Below are 20,434 nucleotides of genomic sequence, written 5' to 3' on the forward strand. Positions count from 1 at the left end.
TCCTGAATGTTCTTATTGTACGTTGTTTTGATAAAAGGAAGCTACAGAAATGAAAGACACAGAACGTATGCATTAAGTTTAAATCGGTCCATTTCAATACGGTCACGTTCGATACAATACTACTGAGTCAAACTAATGATGAATTCATTTTCATTAGGATTAAAATAAGGCACCAGAAACAAAATAATAATTCATAGTTTATTTATTGAAACAAAAACAAAAAAAAAGCAAGTAATGTGACTCAAGCAAACAGAAGTACAGATAAAAATAATGTATTTGAAAAGGTCACTTTTTAAATGTATTTATTATAAAACCCCGAAGATGAATTTAATGACATCACACACACACACACACAGACACACACACAGACACACACACACACACACACACCTGTTTAAGCTACACACCTGCTGAACAGACGAGCAGTTTGTTAAACATCCTTAGTGTTTGGAGAATTCCCTCAACAACATTTCAGCCACAGCGCTGAGGAACAAATCTATTATTTGTCAAAGCGTCATGAATCCTGATCTCTCTCTGTACATCTGACTCAGCATGATATCAACACTAAACCAGCAGAACGTATGGAGATGATTAAAGTAATACTATGAGCTGTAGCATTTTAGCATTATGGCCTCGGAACGCTGTGAATGAACATCAGCAGAAAGCAGGAACGTTTATCTTTGATCATTTATAAAATCAGAAAAAGGAGATTCGTACGACACAAAGCTTTCACTGAATTCTTCCCATCGAGAAGCGACGGGGAATTTAAACTGCTGTGCAACACAGCAGACGTTAGGCAGACAGACCGAGGAAGCAAAGGTCCACAGCGGGATGAACGTCACGATCCACCTTAAACTGCTGCTTACGTTAAGGTGGAGCTACTAAACAGAGCAGCCGGAGCTCAGTCGAGACATTTCAAGCTCTTTTTGCCGTCACTACTCTGGTCTTTGGTCGAGACTAAACATCCTCGAACGTGTGAAGAAGCAACGATACCTGAAGTTGATTCGAATAAATTATCCAAAAATGCAACTTGTGGCTGCGAGGCAGGAAGTGAACTCAGCACGTCCACGTCACATTTTGTATCTTTAACTACTGCAAAGCCCAGAAAATGATTCTAAAGGTAACTCCATCTGCTACACGGAGAGAAACTAAGTGATCTGAAAGAGGAAAAGACAGAAGAGCGATGAGGAGACAGGAGCAAAGGAAAGGCGGCTAGGAGACCTGAGGACGTCTCGCACTGAGATGAAGAGAGAAAAGACCAAAGTGTGGATTTGAAATCGTGTCCTTCCTCTTTTTCTTTTCAATCATTGCCGAACCTCCACGTAGTTGGCGGGGAAAAGGCCGTAAGCGCCTCTGCACACGCCTCGCCACCAGCCCTCGTCGATCATCTCGATGTTGGTGATGATGTCGTCGGGGTCGAAGGATATCTCGTCTTCGCCGGCTGAAAAAAGAAACGGGAAAAAGGAAACGTGACGAAGGAGCACGAGATTATCGTAGAGCTGAATTCAGTTCATCCGTTAAGTCGATCAACAGAGAACGTATCTGCCACAGTTAATCATTTATCAAGCAGAACTTCAATAGTTTGTGTTTTCTTTATAAAGCGATGAACTACTTTCAGTATTAAATTTTTAAACTTTTGAAAACTTCCACAGTTTTAAGTCCTGGTGTGACCGAGCCCCCTTCGCTCCGGGTCCCAGACTTCCTCCCGGACCTTCCGTCTCACCTGCTTGGTAGTCGTACAGCGCCACCGCCGTCACCCCGATGTCCTCGCCGCCCGACTCGTACTGGTCGCCTGCAAAGAGTGAAGACGGTTTGTTATTAACACCGTCACGTGACTTCTGACCATGTCGGGTACTGACGCTAGAGGCGTAGCTACGTGATGCTAGCGCCCCCTCAACATCAACGCCACTTCGTTTCCCACCTAAATAGCAAAGAACATTTTAGAGAAAATATCAATAATTGGATGTGAATCTGTCTTGAGCTTTTGCGGCCACCGATATCGTCGTAGACGGCCTGAATTCTGTTTGTATCTACCTGGTACGCCACTATCTGGATAGCTCACGTCTGTCTGTGTTGAAGGTCAATGCCTTTAGGATGAGTGCAGTACCGCGATTCATCCACCAGAGGGAGACCTGTTTTAATATTTCAATGAGCTGCCAGATGGACCAAAGACAACGATCCACCTTTGAGCTATGAAGCTGTTCTCAATTCTCAAGTCTGTCTCTTGTGCTTCTCTGTAGAAGGTTGAGCTGATCATTGATGACGGATTAATCCTAATAAATTATGTTCAGAGCATAAATACCAAACATTGGCTTGTTTCCGTACGGCGACCGGGTAAATGAAAGTCACCTGCTGGTGGGCCGGTCTCGTCGGGGTTCTGGTACAGGTCCTCCTCCTGGTTCGGAGGCTCTCTGTTCTCCTCAGCTTCCGCCGTCTTCTATTAGACACAAACATAAATCTGTTTAATGAGTTACGAACTTCACTGAAGCCAGGAGGAGGTTCTCTTCAAACCACAAAATCAGGAAACATTAAGATGTGTGATGAAGATCACAGGTTTGTATTCTGGATGAAGACCAGCTTCTTTGCGTCACTACCTGCACCGTGACTCACCTGGTACGCCGGGGCGGCAGCTGGCTGGACCGGTGGGGTCGGAGTGGGACTGGGACTGGGACTGGGACTTGGACTTGGACTCGCAGCGGCGGGGACGGGAGAGGGGGCCTTGGCCGTCTCCTCGATTTTACGGCGCGCCTCCTCTTGCTCCTGCTTCTCCTTGGCCTGCCGACGGCTCCGCTCCTCCTCGGCCCTCTTCCGGTCCTCCTCGTCCTTCTGCTTGGCGATGTTCTCGAAGCGAGCCTTGATGCTTCCCGTGCTGTTGCCGGCTGACGGGAGCGGGAAAAACAAATGTGCAGAATGAAGAAACGACATCACGAGTTCCCGACTCAACCGACGGCTGACGAACGCTTACCGGCCTCCACGGGCTGGGTTTTCTGGTAAGACGAGGTCACCTTCTCCACGTCCTCAAACGTCCCGGCGCTCTGTCACACCGGAGACAAAGTGAGACGCAACTCTACCGACGGCAGACACACAAACACGCACACACAGACACTCCTCACCTTGTCCATGCGGTCATTCTGGACTCCAAATTTACCTCCAAATCCTTTAGAATAATCTGGTGACAAACAGGAGATTTAAAGAGTCAGTTTCCGTTCGACATTAGCAACCCTTCACTGTGGTTGGTGGAATCAGAAGGACGGCTTGATGAGCTCATGCAAACCTGTAGGGAGGAGAAACCAAAAAGAACAGTGAAGGAGGGTCTTAACATAAGCCAGACAGGAGGGAGGGGGGGGGGGGGTCAAGCAGCCATCTTGGCTCAACCTGTGCTCTGGAGATCAGCCGTAAAACATCATGCAACATGAAGGCAGAAGCAGACAGACAGCATGGAGGCCTCAGTGAATACTCATTTATTAAACAGGGCTGCGCCAAGTGTGATATTTGAATTCTACGCTTTTTTTTGGGGGGTGTTTGTTTTTCGACCGCAGAGAAAATGTCGGTGATGAAAGGCTAAAACGAAATGTGGATTGAAGCAGAATATGTTGTTAGATGTGCGTTATGAATGAAGCCCTCGTGACGACACGCTGTATTAATGTATGAACGCCTCATATAACGTAGAAATGTTCCTCTACGTTTCTAACGCTGGGATTCTTTTATAGGATATTTATTTTAACTGATCTGCAGCAGTACGGGCCGTTATTTAACAGGAAACAGCCGGGATGAGAGGACGGCGCCAAAGAAAGAACAAGCTAGGAGGGAGGACGGCTCTCTGGAAAAAGGGAGGCGATAACAGGGAGGCGGGGGATAACAGGTGATAACAGGCAGGTGGGGGATAGTAGGGAGGCGGGTGATGGTAGGGAGGTGGGGGGGTGTCTGTGCCTTTCTGGGACTCGTGCTTAGCCAGGCCCTCCTTGTGCTCGTAGCCCAGAGCACACTGGTCCTGCTTCTCCTTCTCTACCCCATACTGCCCTCCAAACCCACGCTTATAGTCTGCAACACAACACACAGAGACAAACACAGATATATATACACACACACACACACACACACACAAATAGACAGACGTATAGAGACAATGAGACACTGGGCAGAGCTTTCAGGACTCAAACGCTCACGTTACAAAAGTTCTGTCTAAAAATGATCACAGTGAGAAAAGCAGCTCTGTGCAGAGAGTCGTTGGTTCCTGCTCTCTGTTTTAACTTCCATCTCTCAGGAGAGAAGAGCGTTTAGTGAGCGCTGTGGTCATACGTATAGACTCTTAGAGCGCGGACCTTCCTGAGTGGGCCAAGTGCAGCAAATGCATCCTGATTATTCAGTCAGGGAGCAAAGTTAGAGTTTTGTTACTCCACTTTCTGTCTTTTTAATAAACGTATCAAACAGTCCCGTTGGTCCGCTCTGAGTCTTCCTCGTCTCTAAAAGAACAAAGCTCTGTTGTACAAACGTAGAGAGAAGAGTTCCTGAAGGTGAGAAGGCTGCTGATCAATGCAGGCTGCTCTACATGTCTAAACTGCTCATCTCAAAGAGAATAAAACTACTTTTAAGATGCGAGAGATGTCCGTTATTTTAAAAGGCCTGACATGAATCTGAGCTGTGGTTTCACTTCCTCTTTCTGAGCTTCGGAAGTTAACCGCAGATTGAGGAAGTTGTGAAGCTTTGAAAGACCACATCAGACCCACAATGACCCACATCAGACCCACAATGACCCACATCAGAGCCACAATGACCCACATCAGACCCACAATGACCCACATCAGACCCACAATGACCCACATCAGAGCCACAATGACCCACATCAGACCCACAATGACCCACATCAGACCCACAATGACCCACATCAGAGCGGAGGTTCTCCTCGTTTAAACTTTAGATAAAGTCAAATGGGAAAATTCCATTTTCCTTCTTTCTAACAATTGACAGCAAACACACATATTTTAGTTTTCCTTCATGGGAAACTGAAATTCAAAAGATTATGAATAATAAAACATTGACTATTAAATAACTTACATTTTCTCCAAAGCGGCACCAAGTTACAGAATCTTCTCTCTCAAAACAAAGCTTCAAATAAAAACGCTGCAGAATAGTAATAACATGAGCTTTATCCAACACGTTGGACTTTCTAAGAGGAAGCAGGTGATATAGGGAGATGTATGTATATATACACACACATATACATATATATCTATCAGTAGACTCGTTGATCAAATCGATATGGAGTTGAGTATAAAAACTGAGAAGCTTCAGCTGAAGATGTCCGTGTCTAGCCGGGTGCTTTGGTTTTATGGTTGTTTTGGCATCATTGGTCTGATTGTATTAACTATCATTACTCAGGACGTCCCATAACCCTCACTGATCGGACCCCCGTGTGTGTGTGTGTGTGTGTGTGTGTGTGTGTGTGTGTGTGTGTGTGTGTGTGTGTGTGTGTGTGTGTGTGTGTGTGTGTGTGTGTGTACCTTTCTGGGACTCGTGGAGCTGGGGTTTCTCCTGGTGGTCCCATCCCAACGCAGACTTATCCTGTCGGTCCGTCTGCACTCCAAACTTCCCCCCGAAGCCCTTCACATAGTCTACACACACACACACACGTCAAATAATTGAGAATATTACTTTATCAAAAGTACAGAAGTAATTCTGCATGGTACATGTCGTGGTACGATGTGTTATCTGAAGGAACTGTTCCAGTATTTCAGGTTTAAATACTTTAAACCTTCATGTTTTCACTTCCTCTCTCTGGACGCGTTGGTGTCTGTTATGAAGTCATTTCTTACGTTGTGTCCCCGTCTGATCCTAGTTTACCTTCTGTTCATTGTTAAATCATATTTAAATGTCTCTTCATAACACGTTTGTGTTGCATGTTTTATGTAAAGCGTTTCCTCGTCTTTGTGGAGGAATATTCACTAAAAGATTATTATTATTATTAAAGATGAAGAGTTGTGTAAACAGTGGCGTTCAGCAGGAGATGCTTACGAGAGAAAATAACAAACTTGAACTGTATGAGAGCCGTATTAAGACCTTCTGTTATCAGAGCATGTGACCCACTCGTCTCACATATGCAAACACAGCCCAAGTGCATTGTGGGGGAACTGTTGATGTGATCTACGGCCGTATCTGTAAGCTGCAGTAAAGTCTGCACAGGTGTGTCGAGACAAGAAGCTGCAGGTGAGCGTGCAGACAAGTCAGGACAGACATGAGCCTCCTCCTCCTCCTCCTCCTCCTCCTCCTCCTCCTCCTCCTCCTCCTCCTCCTCCTCCTCCTCCTCCTCCTCCTCCTCCTCCTCCTCCTCCTCCTCCTCCTCCTCCTCCTCCTCCTCCTCCTCCTCCTCCTCCTCCTCCTCCTCCTCCTCCTCCTCCTCCTCCTCCTCCTCCTCCTCCTCACCTTTCTGGGACTCGTGCTTCTCCGTTTTGCCCTGGTACTCAAAGCCCATGGCGCTCTTGTCCACCTTGTCGGTCTCGACGCCAAACTTGCCGCCGAAGCCTTTCGTGTAATCTGAGAAACACAAAGTTAAGACGGGAAGAGGTGAGAGAGGTTCTCTCCACACGAGATAAGATCTTTAGACTTTGGTGTTAAACGACAATACGTTTCCACTCAGTGCAGTTTATCAAAGAGCCCATTCTGATACCAACAAAGCATATCGTAGAGTTCTTATCTGACGTCTTTAGAAACACTGGAGAGCAAACATCACATCACACATGCAACCGAGAGAAGAATGAAAACAAAGCCAACGTTTGAGCAACGGCTCGTAAAAATAACACGATTTGTCAGGACCTGCACTCGTTGAGTCAGGCCGTGTGTGTGTGTGTGTGTGTGTGTGTGTGTGTGTGTGTGTGTGTGTGTGTGTGTGTGTGTGTGTGTGTGTGATGCTGCAGGAGATCTGGACAAACCTTTCTGGGAGTCGTGTTTCTCGGTCTTGCCCTGGTAATCGAAGCCCAATGCGCTCTGGTCGACTCGATCGGCCTGCACACCGTACCGCCCGCCGAACCCAGTGGAGTAGTCTACACAGCGGGGGGGGGGGGGGGGGGGGGGGGGGTCAGAGGTCAGGGTGAAGCAGCGGTCAACAAAGACAACCCAATTCCAAAATTCCTGTCTAACATTTACCGGCAGTAGCTTAGAGCTAAAACAGAATGCATGTTCTCCTCTCAGGAGTGTGTTAAACTGATCCACACGTCACCTTTCTGTGAAGCGTGTTTCTCCGTCTTCCCGGCGTACTCGAACCCAACAGCTGACTAGAGAGAGAGAGAGACACTGTTTAAGTTTCCTGAAGAAGGAGCGTAACATTTCTTGTAGAAATGCAGATGTTGGCCTCTGGACATACCTGGTCCACGCGGTCCGCTTGCACTCCAAACTTCCCTCCGAAGCCCTTGGACGTGTCCGTCTGGGAGCAGTGCTTGGACAGCTTGCTCTGGTAGTCGTGACCCATGGCCGACTGTGAGGAAACACACAACAGAGAGAGACTGAAGAAAGAGAACGAGGAATGTTTGAGGAGCTGGAGGCATGAAACACAGCCAGAGGTTTGAGGTGGTGACGTCTGACTCATCCCAGATGAACACAGTGTGGTGTAAACAGTGCTCGGTCATCACATTCATGCTGCTATGACCACAGAGAGGAGGGGGGGAGGGGGGGGCGACAGCAGGAAACCGACAGCAAAGAGAGAAAGAAAGAAAGAATTCATCCATCAAGCTGTTTTCATCTCACTCTCTGCAGCTGTACCACATATCCAGAAGGAAGTGAACAGAAGGAACATTAAGGTGAGACTCCTCAAAGTCACCAACGACCTCCTGCTCTCCTCAGACGCTGGTCACCTCCTCCTCCTCCTCCATCATCATCATCATCATCCCTCAACATCACCTCCTCCACTGCTCCTCTGTCTCGAGGCGTCCCCCGGGGTTCGGTGCTCGGTTCTCTTCTGTTCATCCTCTACTTGCTCCCCTCTTGGTAACATCATACGTCAGCATTACCTCTGCTGCTCACTCCACTCTGAACCAGCGGCCTCACTGACATAAAATCATGGACGTAAACCAACTTCCTCAAACTCCAACTGTGATGAATCTTGAGATCATCATCATAATCGTTCCCACATCCCTCACTAGAACCAGTCACAACTCCCCCCTCTGTCTCCCTCCCCACACATCCGCAACCTCAGGGTCACGTTTGACAGCAACCTCTGCTTTGAACACCACGTCAACCAAATCACCAGAACTGCCTTTTTCCACTTAAAAAAAACATCGTCAGTCTCCGCCCATGAAACTCTGATCCACGCCTTCATTGCCTCCAGAATCGACTACTGCAACAGCGTTCTACACGGCACGTCATCCAAAATCCTAAATCCACTGTTACCTGCGGTTTGACTAAACTGTGGTGGTGAACGCTGCATTCTCTCTAGTGTCCACCAGGGGGCGACTCCTCTGGTTGTATAGAAGTCTATGAGAAAATGACTACTTCTCTCTTGATTTATTACCTCAGTAAACATTGTAAACATGAGTTTATGGTCTCAATCTCTAGTTTCAAGTCTTCTTCAATACAGCATGATGTTCATTTAGTAAATGATGGTCCATTTAGAGTCAAACAGACCATAAAGCAGGGGATGCTTTAGGGGCGGGGCTACAGTTACTAGACAGTTAAGAAATCGGCTACAAGTCACCGAATCGGTCGGCACGAGTCACGATGCCTTCATCACTTGGAAAATGTCTTTCAATACAAAACACGCGTTTGCTGCTAAACTACCGTGTTGTTCTTATCTGTCTTTGCTTGTTTGAAGACAGACAATATATCCTCACGGGCTAAATGAACATTTGAGAGACGTTGTTTAGTCTACTTTAATGTTACTTTTTTGCACCATCACCACTTCATCCGGCAGCGCGGCGACACAGCTCTTTGTAAACGTGCGTGAGAGCAGAGACACAGTCCCAGCTTTTATCCTCTCACCTTGTCCATGCGGTCCTGCTGAACTCCGAACTTGCCCCCGTACCCATGCGAGGCCTTGGGCATGGTGTCCTGCTCCTTCTGCTTCAGGCTGGTGTGCTCCGTGGACACCGTCTCACGCAGCCGGTGGATACTACGCCGAGGAAGGAGACAAGAGTTAGGAGACACGGGTTGGGGTCCTTTTAGCACACAAAAGGAAATCAGGATGGGTGGCTTCCTCACTCGATGTGCTCCTGATGTCCGGAGCCCTCCACCGTCTTGGCCCCCCAACGCTGCTCCCTCTCCGACACGTCATTCTAGAGAGACAGGGACACAAGAAAATGAGGAGGAGGAAAGACAGACACAAAGAGAGACAGACAGACAGAGATCGAGCATCGGTACCTCAAAGTCTGGGTCCGTCTCCCAGTCGTCTCCGTCTCCGTCTTCAGTCACGGCCACATTGACCGACTGTCCTGCTGCTGCCTTCCACATCTTTAACACTGAGGAACAAGAAGAACACGTCATACGGACGGAGAGAATCAAAGCTTCCGTCTTTAAGGAGTTCTGGTCATTTTGCGAGGCTGAAGAAGGCCGTGGGAGACGGTTGAGAGCTCCGGGAACGGCCGAGTCAGTGGACTTTATGTTTGGACTATTTTACTGCTGTTCTGTGTTCCAAAAGGTCCAGATTTTTAAAGTATATCTTTATACAATACTGACATGTAGAGGTGGACATTTTGGTGATTCAGCCAAATGTAATTATTGGATAAATGATTTTAGTAATTTATCAATCGACCGTTCTCTGGTTCCAGATGTGAGGACAAGCTCAGCTTCACTTAAGAACGCAAGCTTGCAACTATTTACAGAGCCAAACAGTTAAAAACCCAAAGATATTCAAACGTATATCATTATAATAACAACATTAAACAGAGAACATCTGAGATGCTGGAAGTAAGGACAGCGTTGTTTCTTTTAAATGCACAGTCAATGATCTATTAAACTAGATTAAACCAGTGTTACATCGTCACAATAATTACTGTCAACTGCATGAAGTCAACATGTTATTTAATGTCAAATGTGAAATGAATCAAGTTATTGTTTCAGCTCCACGGCGGAGAAGAATCACTTCTTTAACTGAATATAAATAAAAAGAGAGACAGACAAACAGAGACAGAGAGGGAGAGAGACAGACAGAGACAGACAGAGACAGACAGAGACAGACAGAGAGAGAGAGAGAGAGAGAGAGAGAGAGAGAGAGAGAGAGAGAGAGAGAGAGAGAGAGAGAGAGAGAGAGAGAGAGAGAGACAGACTTTAAATGAGATGCATTAGCGTTGTTTCCGGACACAGGTAGCTCGTGTACCTTTAGCTTAACGTCGGTTAGCTTCAATCACAGCAGCTCAGGACACGTGAATAAACGTTAATCCTCAAATATATAAATCTGATTCCTCACATTGAAACGTGGTTAATTAAAGCATTCACGCGCTGCTAGCTCAATGGGAACTCTGACACGTTTGTCTGCGTGTCGTCTTTTTTTAAGGCGTGTATGTGTGTGGTATTTCCTGTTCCAGTTTTTCCTCCCATGTTAGCTTAGCTAAAGCTAGCCCTCCTTCTGGAATGCTTAACTGACTCAGCGCGAGCTCGGCGAGGTTTCTCCTCAGGTATTTAAAAGAAGTGACGACACTCACCGTCTCCGACAGGTAGCTCTGACCAGAGTCTGGTTGCAGGTATTAAGTCCTGCTGCTGGAAGTAGTCCGTTGATGGGAGAGCAAGATCGTTACTGGGATCTTCTCGCGCTCTCTCTTCCGGGTCTCCCAATATCTCTCCGCCGTGCTGACGTCAACAAATGGGCGGGGCACGTGGAATATCGCTAATTGCTGATTTATTTGTTTGTATTATTACTCTCTGTCTGTCTGTCTCGCTCTCTTTCTAAGATAAGATAAAAAATAATCCACAAGATACAGAGTAAAAAACAAGAGCAACAAGTATTATAAATAAGTAATAAACCTCTCCTTCACACACCGGGGGCTGAAGGAGCTGCAGGGCGTCCCGCATGGGGTGGGAGGTGTTGCTCATCAGGGATGAGAGCTTAGCCATCGTCCTCCTGTCTCCTGCTGCAGACCCCTCCATAGAAGATGGCTGATGCCACCACAGAGTCAAAGAAGGTCCTCAGGAGAGCTCCCTGCACCCCCAAAAGACCTGAGTCTCCTCAGCAGGTAGAGTCTGCTCTGACCCTTTTTATATAGTGTGTGTGTGTGATCAGTCCAGTTTATTGTTCAAGTGAACACACAGGTACTTATAAGTACCTACAGGTACGTGCTGCAGGAGACCAGGTCGGACTCACACTCCCGTATCCGCACATACTGTGGACGGTTGGTGAGGTAGTCCAGGATCCATGCAGTGAGGTGGTGTCTCTCCCTCTCTGTCTGTCTCAAAATAATGAAATAGTAACTATAAAGAATAACTAAGTAATTCAACTGACAAGTAATTCAAAATAATGACTAAGAATTCCAAAATAATGAAAAACTTTGTAAAAATGAAGAGATTTTCTGAAAATATAAATACTTAAGTACCTCAATATTTTACTGAAGTAGCCTCCAGTACTCCGTATTATACAGTAAAGTTTATTATACAGTAAAGTTTATTATACAGTAGTTTCCACCACTAGTCAATGAATCCTCAAACTCTCATAAATGACCACAAACCTCTAAATGAAATATTTAGACTGTTCAGTTGACTGTTTCCAATATTTCTTTGGTCAGATTTGTGGAGTCTCCTATGAAAGCCCATTTAAGCCAGCAAAAAAAAGAAAGAAAATCCACCCAAAAAAAAAATTAAAAATAAAATATCCACCCAAAAAATAAATATATATATCCACCCAGAAAGAAAAAAAAATATGTTTTTTTTTTTGTAGCCCGAAAAAAGTAAAAAAAAAAAGATTGTTTTTTTAAATTAATTTTTTTAACTTTTTTCCGTTTAAATAAAATAAAATAATAATAAAAAAAAAACATCTTTTTTTTTTCGGTTAAATAAAATAAAATAAATTTTAAAAGTCATAATCTTTTCTTTTTTTTTCTGGGTGGATTTCTTTTTTTTTTTTTTTGCTGGCGGGAATGGGCTTCCATAGTCTCCACCGTGTTAACGTTTATCTGACAGATAATTGATTGAGTCAGTCTATGCTCACCAACACCTTCACGTCTTAGATCTGTAGCTGATCGAGAGGACTTTGTAGATCGTTTTTATCACATTTTAACTTGAAACGAGTCATTTTCAGTTGGTCGGTGCCAGAAACCTTAAATCCTCTTTGATACAATGTAATAAAATAAAACATGAAAAGGGTGCGAATGCTTTAAAGGGTCCGATTATAAAACAGTAATTACCTGTTAAATACCGAGACTGAAACTCTTAATAGTTCCACTTTTAATTAACTGGATCATTTATTTGAATTGTGCAGACTGAACAATGTCTAAATGTTCCTTATAATTTACACTTCTGGAAAATGATTCAGAAAACAGAGCCGTTTAAATGATGCGTCCTATATTTCACAAATAAGATTCACACTCAACAAGGACTTTGTTAAAAGAACCCAAAAGTAGGACAGGAAGAGGCTTCAGTCTTTATCTGCAGTGGAAAATGAGTTTCAGCATTTTATTGAAAGTAAGCAATAAATAATATTGTGATAAAAGTAGTTTATAAGTACTCAAGACTGTACATCATTGTTACAAGAGGGGAGAGCGGGGAATAGAAACAGCAACATGATTTGTGCATAAATGACTAAATCACAAACAGAGAAAAAGCATTTCTACTTTAAGCTTTATCCACATGTCGGGTGGAGAGAAGAGTCTGCGGTTCCTTCTCATGTGCCGTGAAAACTAACGGTGGAACCTGTGTTTGAGACGGGGGGGGGGGGGGGGGGGGGGGGGGGGGGCGAGTGACAATAAATAAGAAGGAGACGACAGAGGAGTTAGGAAGCGATAAGGCTCGATATGAAATCTTCGTAGAAAAAGGTATGTGGGGGGATCGCACCGTCGAGTCACAGCGGGGAGCGACTGAGGCCTCAGTGAAGTTGGTCCATCGAAGGAGTTTCATCCTGTACGAGTGTGTGTGTGTGTGTGAGAGAGGGAGGTTTGTTTTTGTTAAAGGGGCGAGCTGGTGTGGTCGGGTGGAGATAAGAGGAGAAGTTACCAACATGCAAGGTCAACTAGAGAAACCTCCGTTTTGTGGTTCCGCTTGCATTGAAAGACGCCCTCTAGGGTTGGTTTGTGTTCTCCTCCGCTACCGTTATATGGCTTTAATTCTTAAAATTCATTTTGGTTTTGCGGATATGGAAAATAACGAAGAGAAAAGGAAACTATATATATATATATATATACTGTGTGTTTCACATGATATCTCTGTTGTCACCATCACCGGTCTTGCCAGCAGTTATTGTCGCGGCGATGGAGGACTCACAGTGTCGAGCAGTTTGTGAAACAGTCCAGCAATTTGTCTCGATATTCACACGTCGACCTCGGAGCTGCTTTCACACAACGTCACAGGTGATACGCTACAAATATTACAACAGCTAAAAAGGGCAAATGATATGAATTAAGTTATATATCACATATCAAAGTCACTTAAGCATACATTTAATGATTAGAATTCAAATCAAAGAAGGAGGAAACAAACAAAAGAACATACATCTGGTCAATAGAATCAGGGTTATAAAAAAGAAAAGATAAAATGTCTGTTGGTAGAAATATACAAACTCCAGACGATAGAAACATTCAGTTACATCTGAAAGCTTAGCTTTTAATACGCTCGGGCACAGTGGAGAAAGGTTTCTTTTTTAAAAAGTGGGTTGATTAACGGGATAGAGGCAAAAAAAGGGATTACATAGTAATTCTAAAATCAATTAAATGTCCCATTGGTTTACATAAATATAATAACAAATGTAGATAAATCTAAAAAGTTTCCACTAGAGATACTGAGATCGGTGAGTAAAGTTTTTCTCTGTGACGACGACAGAAAAAAACAAAACATTGTTTTTAGTGTCATTTCAGTTCATCATCCTGGTCTTGTATGCAGGGAATTCCCCCTCATCTTCAGACCAGCGGTTACCTATAGAAATAATGAGGATAAACTGAGAAGGGGAGAGAGATGAACGGACACAAGGAGAGGAGAGGAGGAGAGGAGAGGAGAGGAGGAGAGGCGTACAACATGCGTTATTTAAGCCAAGTACAGTAGAAGAAAGCTGCTTTCTGCCTGGAAAGAGAGAGGAGCAGTTCTGCAGCAGGGGTGGGAATCAATAGAGGCCCCACGTTACACGATACGGTATTATCGCGATACGGTATCATCACGATACTTAAGTCACGATATGGTATCATCACGATACTTAAGTCACGATACGGTATTATCACGATACTTAAGTCACGATACGGTATTATCACGATACTTAAGTCACGATACGGTATTATCACGATATTTAAATCACGATACGATATTGCGATACTTCAGTCTCGATACATTATTTTGATTTTTATGTTGCGACTATTACAATATCAAGCATTGCAATATAATGCGATTTATTACCTATTTTCAACTACAAAACTATGCAGTTTTTCTGTTTTGTCTATTAAGATAAAGTTTCCACATCTCACATCAGTCTGTTTCTAACAGGCCTATAGCCAATGAACTAAAATATCTATTATCATCAAACTTCTTTTTACTTTGTTTAAGTCATCTATAGTGGGGATTTACATAAAATCACACGATTGTATCTTTATTGATGTATAATAATGTGCTTAGAGCTCGTGTTAGGAAGTCAAACAGCTCATAATTCATCTCTAATATCTATTTTATATTCATGTGAAAACATCTTCAAACTACTGGATTTATTCAAGTTTATCACCAAAACTACATTTTACAGATGACATCAATATCAGACTGGTGACTACAAAGTGTCAATGTCGAGCTTCAGATCTCATATATTTACTAAATATTGGCCGATGACGATCTTATATAACCGCAGTTGATGGGTTACCGACATCCCTAATTGCAATATAAAGAGTTTATGCAATAAAAGATATATGGCGTTCGTGTATCGATCCAATATGGCGATACTATGCTGTATCGATTCCCCACCCCTAATCTGCAGTGAAGCAACAGCCATACTGTGTGTGCTTTGAGTGTACTTCCATCATTGCAGAGTTGATGCTTACCGTTGTGTGTTAACAAGAGTAGGTCCTGACTGTGGCCGTGTCCAGCCTCTGTATAGACTGACTTCCTGTGTTTCCATGTTGGCAGAATCACATGCAAAGACATGCCGTTAGTCACAGCACAGTAAAACAAACGGCACAGCAGCAAAGCCATTCGAGAAGAGTCGAGTACACGAGGAATCTGGGCGGATTCTGCGCCCGTCGGAGAAGTTTCTACTTGAGTCAGTAGCAGCCATGACGGAGCATATTACACACACACACACACACACTCCGCTTACCTTCCATCGGGCTCCTCTTTGGCTGCATGGAGGGAGACCCCCCGCCGCTGCCGGTCACTCGGAAGTTGGCGGGCAGAGTGTCGGATGCACCCAAAGACATCCCCCTCATGTCTTTGGGCCTGAACTTCTTCCTCCATGACGGAGCTCGGCGGAAGTTCTTATCGTCGTCCTGAGAGAGAGAGAGAGAGAGAGAGAGAGAGAGAGAGAGAGAGAGAGAGAGAGAGAGAGAGAGAGAGAGAGAGAGAGAGAGAGAGAGGTGGAGGTGTGTTAAATAACATGATTCATCACTGAGTTTGTGTTGCAGAGTGTGTTTGTGTTCGTCACCTCTTCCATTCTCCTGTCTGTGCCGACGGCCAGCAGGCTGTTGTATTCACGCTCCAGAGTCGCTCTGGCCTACAAGAGAGAGACGAGAGGAGGAAGAGTCGACCGTTAACGAATCACCCGTTGAACCCCGAATGAATTCTGAGCGATTGTCTGAAGATTGTCAGGAATGCTTTTAGTGGCGGATCCCTGATGACGCTACATAGTGAACAACAGATCAGTGATGAACTCAGCAGGAGGGCTAATTATAAAACTAAACATTCTGGCTCTACAGATGATTTCCCTCCAACATCTTTTCTGATGATATTTGCTCTGAATTAAAGGTTTATTTTGAACCTTTATATTCCAAAAAATTCCAAAATTCCAAAAGAATTTGCACATTTTTTGGAATTAAAGGTTTATTTTGACTCAACCCGTGTTAAAGTAGAAAGATGAACCAAGGTGGTTTGTATTTTGTTTCTGTCGAGTTTGAACTAAGTGTGTTTCACGACGTGGTCAAATTGTTTCTGTCAACGGAGTCTTGTGTATTTGTGAAATCGATATATCTGCTGTATCCGGTTAAATAAAAAGGATTTTACTCTGTAACAAAAAAATGTCTCTCAGTAGGAACCCTTTATCTCATTCACCGACACAATACATTCAGTAAACCTTCAGTACCTAGCATAGAAGGCATGCTAACATACTGCGCTAATGTTTAGCACCCACTATAAGCAGCCTGAAGCTCATCTGGAACCACTGATGAGAGTCTTCAGTCACATGACGCGCGTGCACCAGCTGACGGGCGGCGTGTACCTGTGTGTTCTGCGTGGGGATCTGCAGCAGTAGAGCCAGAGCGTTGTGGTCGAAGGTCTCGTCCAGGCCCAGCAGCGCCCCGTGGATTCCGCTCTCGTAGAGGTTGCTGCTGTACTCCTTCAGCCCGATGGCCTGAATCCAGCTGATCACTCGCTCATTGCTCCACACCAGCACCTCTGGAGAGACAGACACGTTCAACATCGTGTCTTATAAAAAAGGGACAAAGACGGAGTGGTGTGACGGATTAATGACACATGAGTCATCAGAGGACGATTAAGTTATAACGTCCTCCTCCTCCAAACTTGAATAAATCCAGTAGTTTGAAGGAGATGTTTTCACATGAATGTAAAACAGATATTAGAGATGAATTATGGGCTGTTTAACTTCCTAACACGAGCTCTAAGCTCATTATTATACATCATTACAAATAATTGTATGTATTGTAATTATGAGCGGTTGAACTTCTGCGAGTTACCTTGAAGTTCGAGCTGAGACTCCTCCCTCCTCCTCTCCAGCTCCTTCCTGTCGTAGTTGAGCCTCCTCAGTGACATCACTCCACACTGGAAACTGTTCCTGTTGCACCAACACAACACACAAGTTCATTCACATCCCTGCTAGTTGCTCAACAATGGAGGTCACAGACTATACTGGGGATGAAGTCATTTTGGATTTTGGTCTCTTTAGATATCAACATGAAGCTTCACCACTTCATTGCTCACATTAAGAGGATTATTTATCGTATTACAAGTTTTCTGAAATGTTATGTTTAAATATGTAAATGAGGCATTATGTAATGGTGAATTTAGTAGAAATCTACAGACGCTTTCCTCTCGTGTGCATGGATCCGTGCATTAAAAACCATGTTTTCTCCTGAGTGGCTGCGAGTTACCTGTGGAAGCTGTCCACCATCTTGAGCTGCCCCCTCAGGTCCTTCTTGGTGAGGTGGTCCAGCATGCGGGCGTCCACCAGAGACTCCATGAAGTAGGAGCGGTACTGAGGTAAACCCAGGCTGGGCAGCCACTCGTTACCGATCCACTCGTGGTTCATGTCTCCGTACGCCAACGTCTGCGGTCACAGAACACATCACTGAACACGCACACGTGAGACAAACAGGAAGCTAGTTATTGGAAATGATGTCTTTCAGTTATCTAAACTTGAGGACTGTTGATTAATCATTTTAAAAAGGTCGACACACTGCAAAGAGTATTCAATATGTATAAACAGTAAACAGTTCTAACATGAACTGTTAATATAAAATATAATAGTTAAAGAAATATAAAGTATTCTAACTGCTACAGACTGTGTTCTAGTGAGTCTATAACACCGACTCATTTGTACGGTTTTACTGTCCGAGTTGAATCGGTTTATAGTATCTGCTGTTTGTTTACTCCTCTGGTGCATTGAGGTTGTTAATTATGATTTAAAAACAACAAATGCACATTGTTTGCAGATTGATGCTTCATCATAAGCTGGTCTCTGGTCACCTTTGTAGACGTTACGGAGAAAAAGATCTTCTGACTAAGTTTTAGGAGAAGAGTCTTTCTGTCGACGTATTGCTCTTCATGTAAACACCGTCTCCTGATTGGCTGGTTTTTCTGCTCTTCTTGGCATTTTCCTTCGTTGTATTTTTATAAATGATGATAGTTTAGGTTTCTTTTGTCTTTGTTAGTTTTCCTCATTGAGGGGAGGTCTGTTGTATGAGATCATTTTTTCATAATCTCAATTAATGACGACTTACGTGTGCAGATAATGAATAAATATGTTTCCTCATCTGAAGTGCACGATACGGACAGGACCTTTAAAACCAGGTGTTTTTGGATAGTGAGGATTATTTATTATATTTCACAATAGAGAGGCTCGACTTCTTCATCTATGCAAACTGTGCATCTTTAGCATCATCTACGGCTCCTTCCTGTGCTTCACCGTAACGCCTTCTTCAGGTTGTGGAACCTTTAAAAGCATCAAACTTCATGTGTGTTTTGTTAGTGGAACCCAACGTTCAAATGTTTCTGCTGTGAACCGAACTAACCGGGTCCAACGATCCGAACATGCTTGTTGTGAAACGCAAACGGAGTGAAAAGTGATCCGGAAATAAATACGGAGGGAAAAAACTGTGACGTCTCCTCAAAGAGAAGCTTCAAACACACTGAGTGGAAGGACGGTGCTATTAAGGGGTGTGGGGGGGTGCAAACCTGGGCCCAGCTGCCCTCGTCATCCTCCTGGTGTTAGCATGGTTAGAGTGAGCATGGTGAGAAGAACAGAGAGGTGAGGGTTAGTGAGGCAGCAGGGTGTTAGAGCAGCTTCATGTGCACAAAGACAGAAACAAAACGTATACGAGTGGGCGCTATGGAGAAAACACTCTAGTATGAATTACTATTATATAATATTCTACAATAAACTACATGCTTTAGCTGAGCAAGCCTCATTGACCCCTATCTCACGCTCTCTCAAGTTCTCCCCCTCTGTCTGATGTTTTTATTTGTGTACACTCTCCCAAATTGTACAAAGTTACCCAATTTAGAAAAGTTGTGGACGCCATATATACTGGTGTGAATGTATACTTTGTAACCTAAGCTACTGTCCAAAAAAAAGAAGAAAATAAATAAAATAAATAAATACATTTTCTGTAAATTTATCTTTAAAACTAACCAGACAGGAATGTCTGTTTTTTGGTAAATCAAGCTAATTAGATTTATTTCATCACTGACTGTTTACGTGCACAAAATATTCAGCTTATTTTGCACTTATTCCATTAAAGACAATATTCCCGCTAAGCTGTTAACATGGCTGATGAATATGAATATTCCTGTTTTCATGCAGCCGTGCAAACCATTTAACACGTCCTTTGTCCTTTGATTCATTTTAATTTCCCGCTCATTCTTACTGTCCCGTTACAACACATTCAATGCGTCATCTTTTCACGGCGATGCATGAAAACGGACGCCGTGTGCGAGGACTCGTATTGTAAACGTGCCGTATACAGGTCCAATAAAGAACGCTCCATATCCCACGAGTCTTCGTTAAACAAGGAATACATGCTGTTTACATAAACCCGTATCAAATCCAGAATGATGGTGTGATATCAGTGTGCATGTAAAACCTATTCAGTGATTCAGAAATCATATCAAATCCAATATGGCGGTAAAGTAGCAACACACGCCCACAAAGCTACAATACAACTAGAGAGGAATAAATAAAGCCAGAAGCTACCTCGTAAAAACTATAAATTGATATTGTTATATCGCTAAACCCTAAGACTGTGGGTCAACAAACAGAAAACAGAACAGAGGGAGGACGTCCTTCATGCTCAACTCTTCCAGATACCTTGTTCTGGATGTTCAAACACTATTTATTCATAATAATAATAATATTGTATTTATTCAGACGTAGACATCTGAGTAAACTAGGCAGCAGGTGTTTTTCTGAGCAACTATACAGCTCTCACACGCACACACACACACACACACACACACACACACACACACACACACACACGTACGTAAGGTCGACAGGAAACTACAAACACCAACGAGGAAGAAAGAGAAATCACAAACTCACAGAAAGGAAAAAAAAAGGTCTTGTTTCAAGTTGCCCAATGAGACTCCATGAAGCCAGATTCATACTTAAGTGTTGAATATTAATATTTGCATGCAAAGAGGAAGGCGTGACCGTCCTACGGGCAACTTGGAACGAGACCCGACGGTCAGCACAGAAGCAAGAGGCCACCAGCGTCACCGGCCAATCAGGGGAGACTAACCGTGGGCGGCGTGGCTGCCAAATTCTCCATCTCTTCATGTGTGAGCCACACGTTTCCTGTGGTCTGATCGTTTGACAAACCCCCCAAATCACAAGTGAGAGAAGTGAGTGAGGAGTGATGGTGGAGGACAGGAAGAGAGAAGATCAAGAAAA

The 20,434-nt window shown here is 44.0% G+C and overlaps 2 protein-coding genes across 19 annotated transcripts in view; both read right to left on the bottom strand.

Moving 5' to 3' along the window:
• Positions 1–184: 184 nt before the first annotated feature.
• cttn (cortactin) lies at positions 185–10,762 on the bottom strand. Of its 2 annotated transcripts, XM_079162832.1 has the most exons (16): positions 10,626–10,762; positions 9,346–9,443; positions 9,187–9,260; positions 8,968–9,097; positions 7,358–7,468; positions 7,214–7,268; positions 6,927–7,037; positions 6,421–6,531; positions 5,502–5,612; positions 3,931–4,041; positions 3,114–3,169; positions 2,966–3,035; positions 2,611–2,879; positions 2,350–2,437; positions 1,724–1,792; positions 185–1,441 (listed from the first exon to the last, which is right to left on the bottom strand). In XM_079162832.1, exons 2-16 carry the CDS (start codon positions 9,433–9,435, stop codon positions 1,305–1,307), a joined length of 1,593 nt encoding a protein of 530 aa, XP_079018958.1. In that variant the 5' UTR covers positions 9,436–9,443; positions 10,626–10,762; the 3' UTR covers positions 185–1,304. The 2 variants fall into 2 exon arrangements, with proteins under 2 accessions (XP_079018958.1, XP_079018959.1); XM_079162833.1 differs by lacking the exon at positions 3,931–4,041.
• Positions 10,763–12,566: 1,804 nt separating this feature from the next.
• ppfia1 (PTPRF interacting protein alpha 1) overlaps positions 12,567–20,434 on the bottom strand; it is a 38,390-nt gene continuing 30,522 nt past the window's right edge. For 4 of the 17 annotated variants that reach the window (XM_079157818.1, XM_079157814.1, XM_079157826.1 and 1 more), the window contains 8 exons: positions 20,283–20,345; positions 18,718–18,744; positions 17,415–17,590; positions 17,001–17,098; positions 16,526–16,701; positions 15,737–15,805; positions 15,413–15,581; positions 12,567–14,037 (listed from right to left, as the gene is read on the bottom strand). In XM_079157818.1, coding sequence (XP_079013944.1) covers positions 13,976–14,037; positions 15,413–15,581; positions 15,737–15,805; positions 16,526–16,701; positions 17,001–17,098; positions 17,415–17,590; positions 18,718–18,744; positions 20,283–20,345 — 840 coding nt within the window. In that variant the 3' untranslated portion in view covers positions 12,567–13,975. Of the gene's footprint in view, positions 14,060–15,137; positions 15,203–15,412; positions 15,582–15,736; positions 15,806–16,525; positions 16,732–17,000; positions 17,099–17,414; positions 17,591–18,717; positions 18,745–20,282; positions 20,346–20,434 lie in introns of all 17 variants that reach the window. The other 13 variants (XM_079157817.1, XM_079157812.1, XM_079157824.1 and 10 more) reach the window with 8 other exon arrangements.

Source organism: Pholis gunnellus, assembly GCF_910591455.1.
Source record: "Pholis gunnellus genome assembly, chromosome: 1".
NCBI classification, from domain to species: Eukaryota; Metazoa; Chordata; class Actinopteri; order Perciformes; family Pholidae; genus Pholis; species Pholis gunnellus.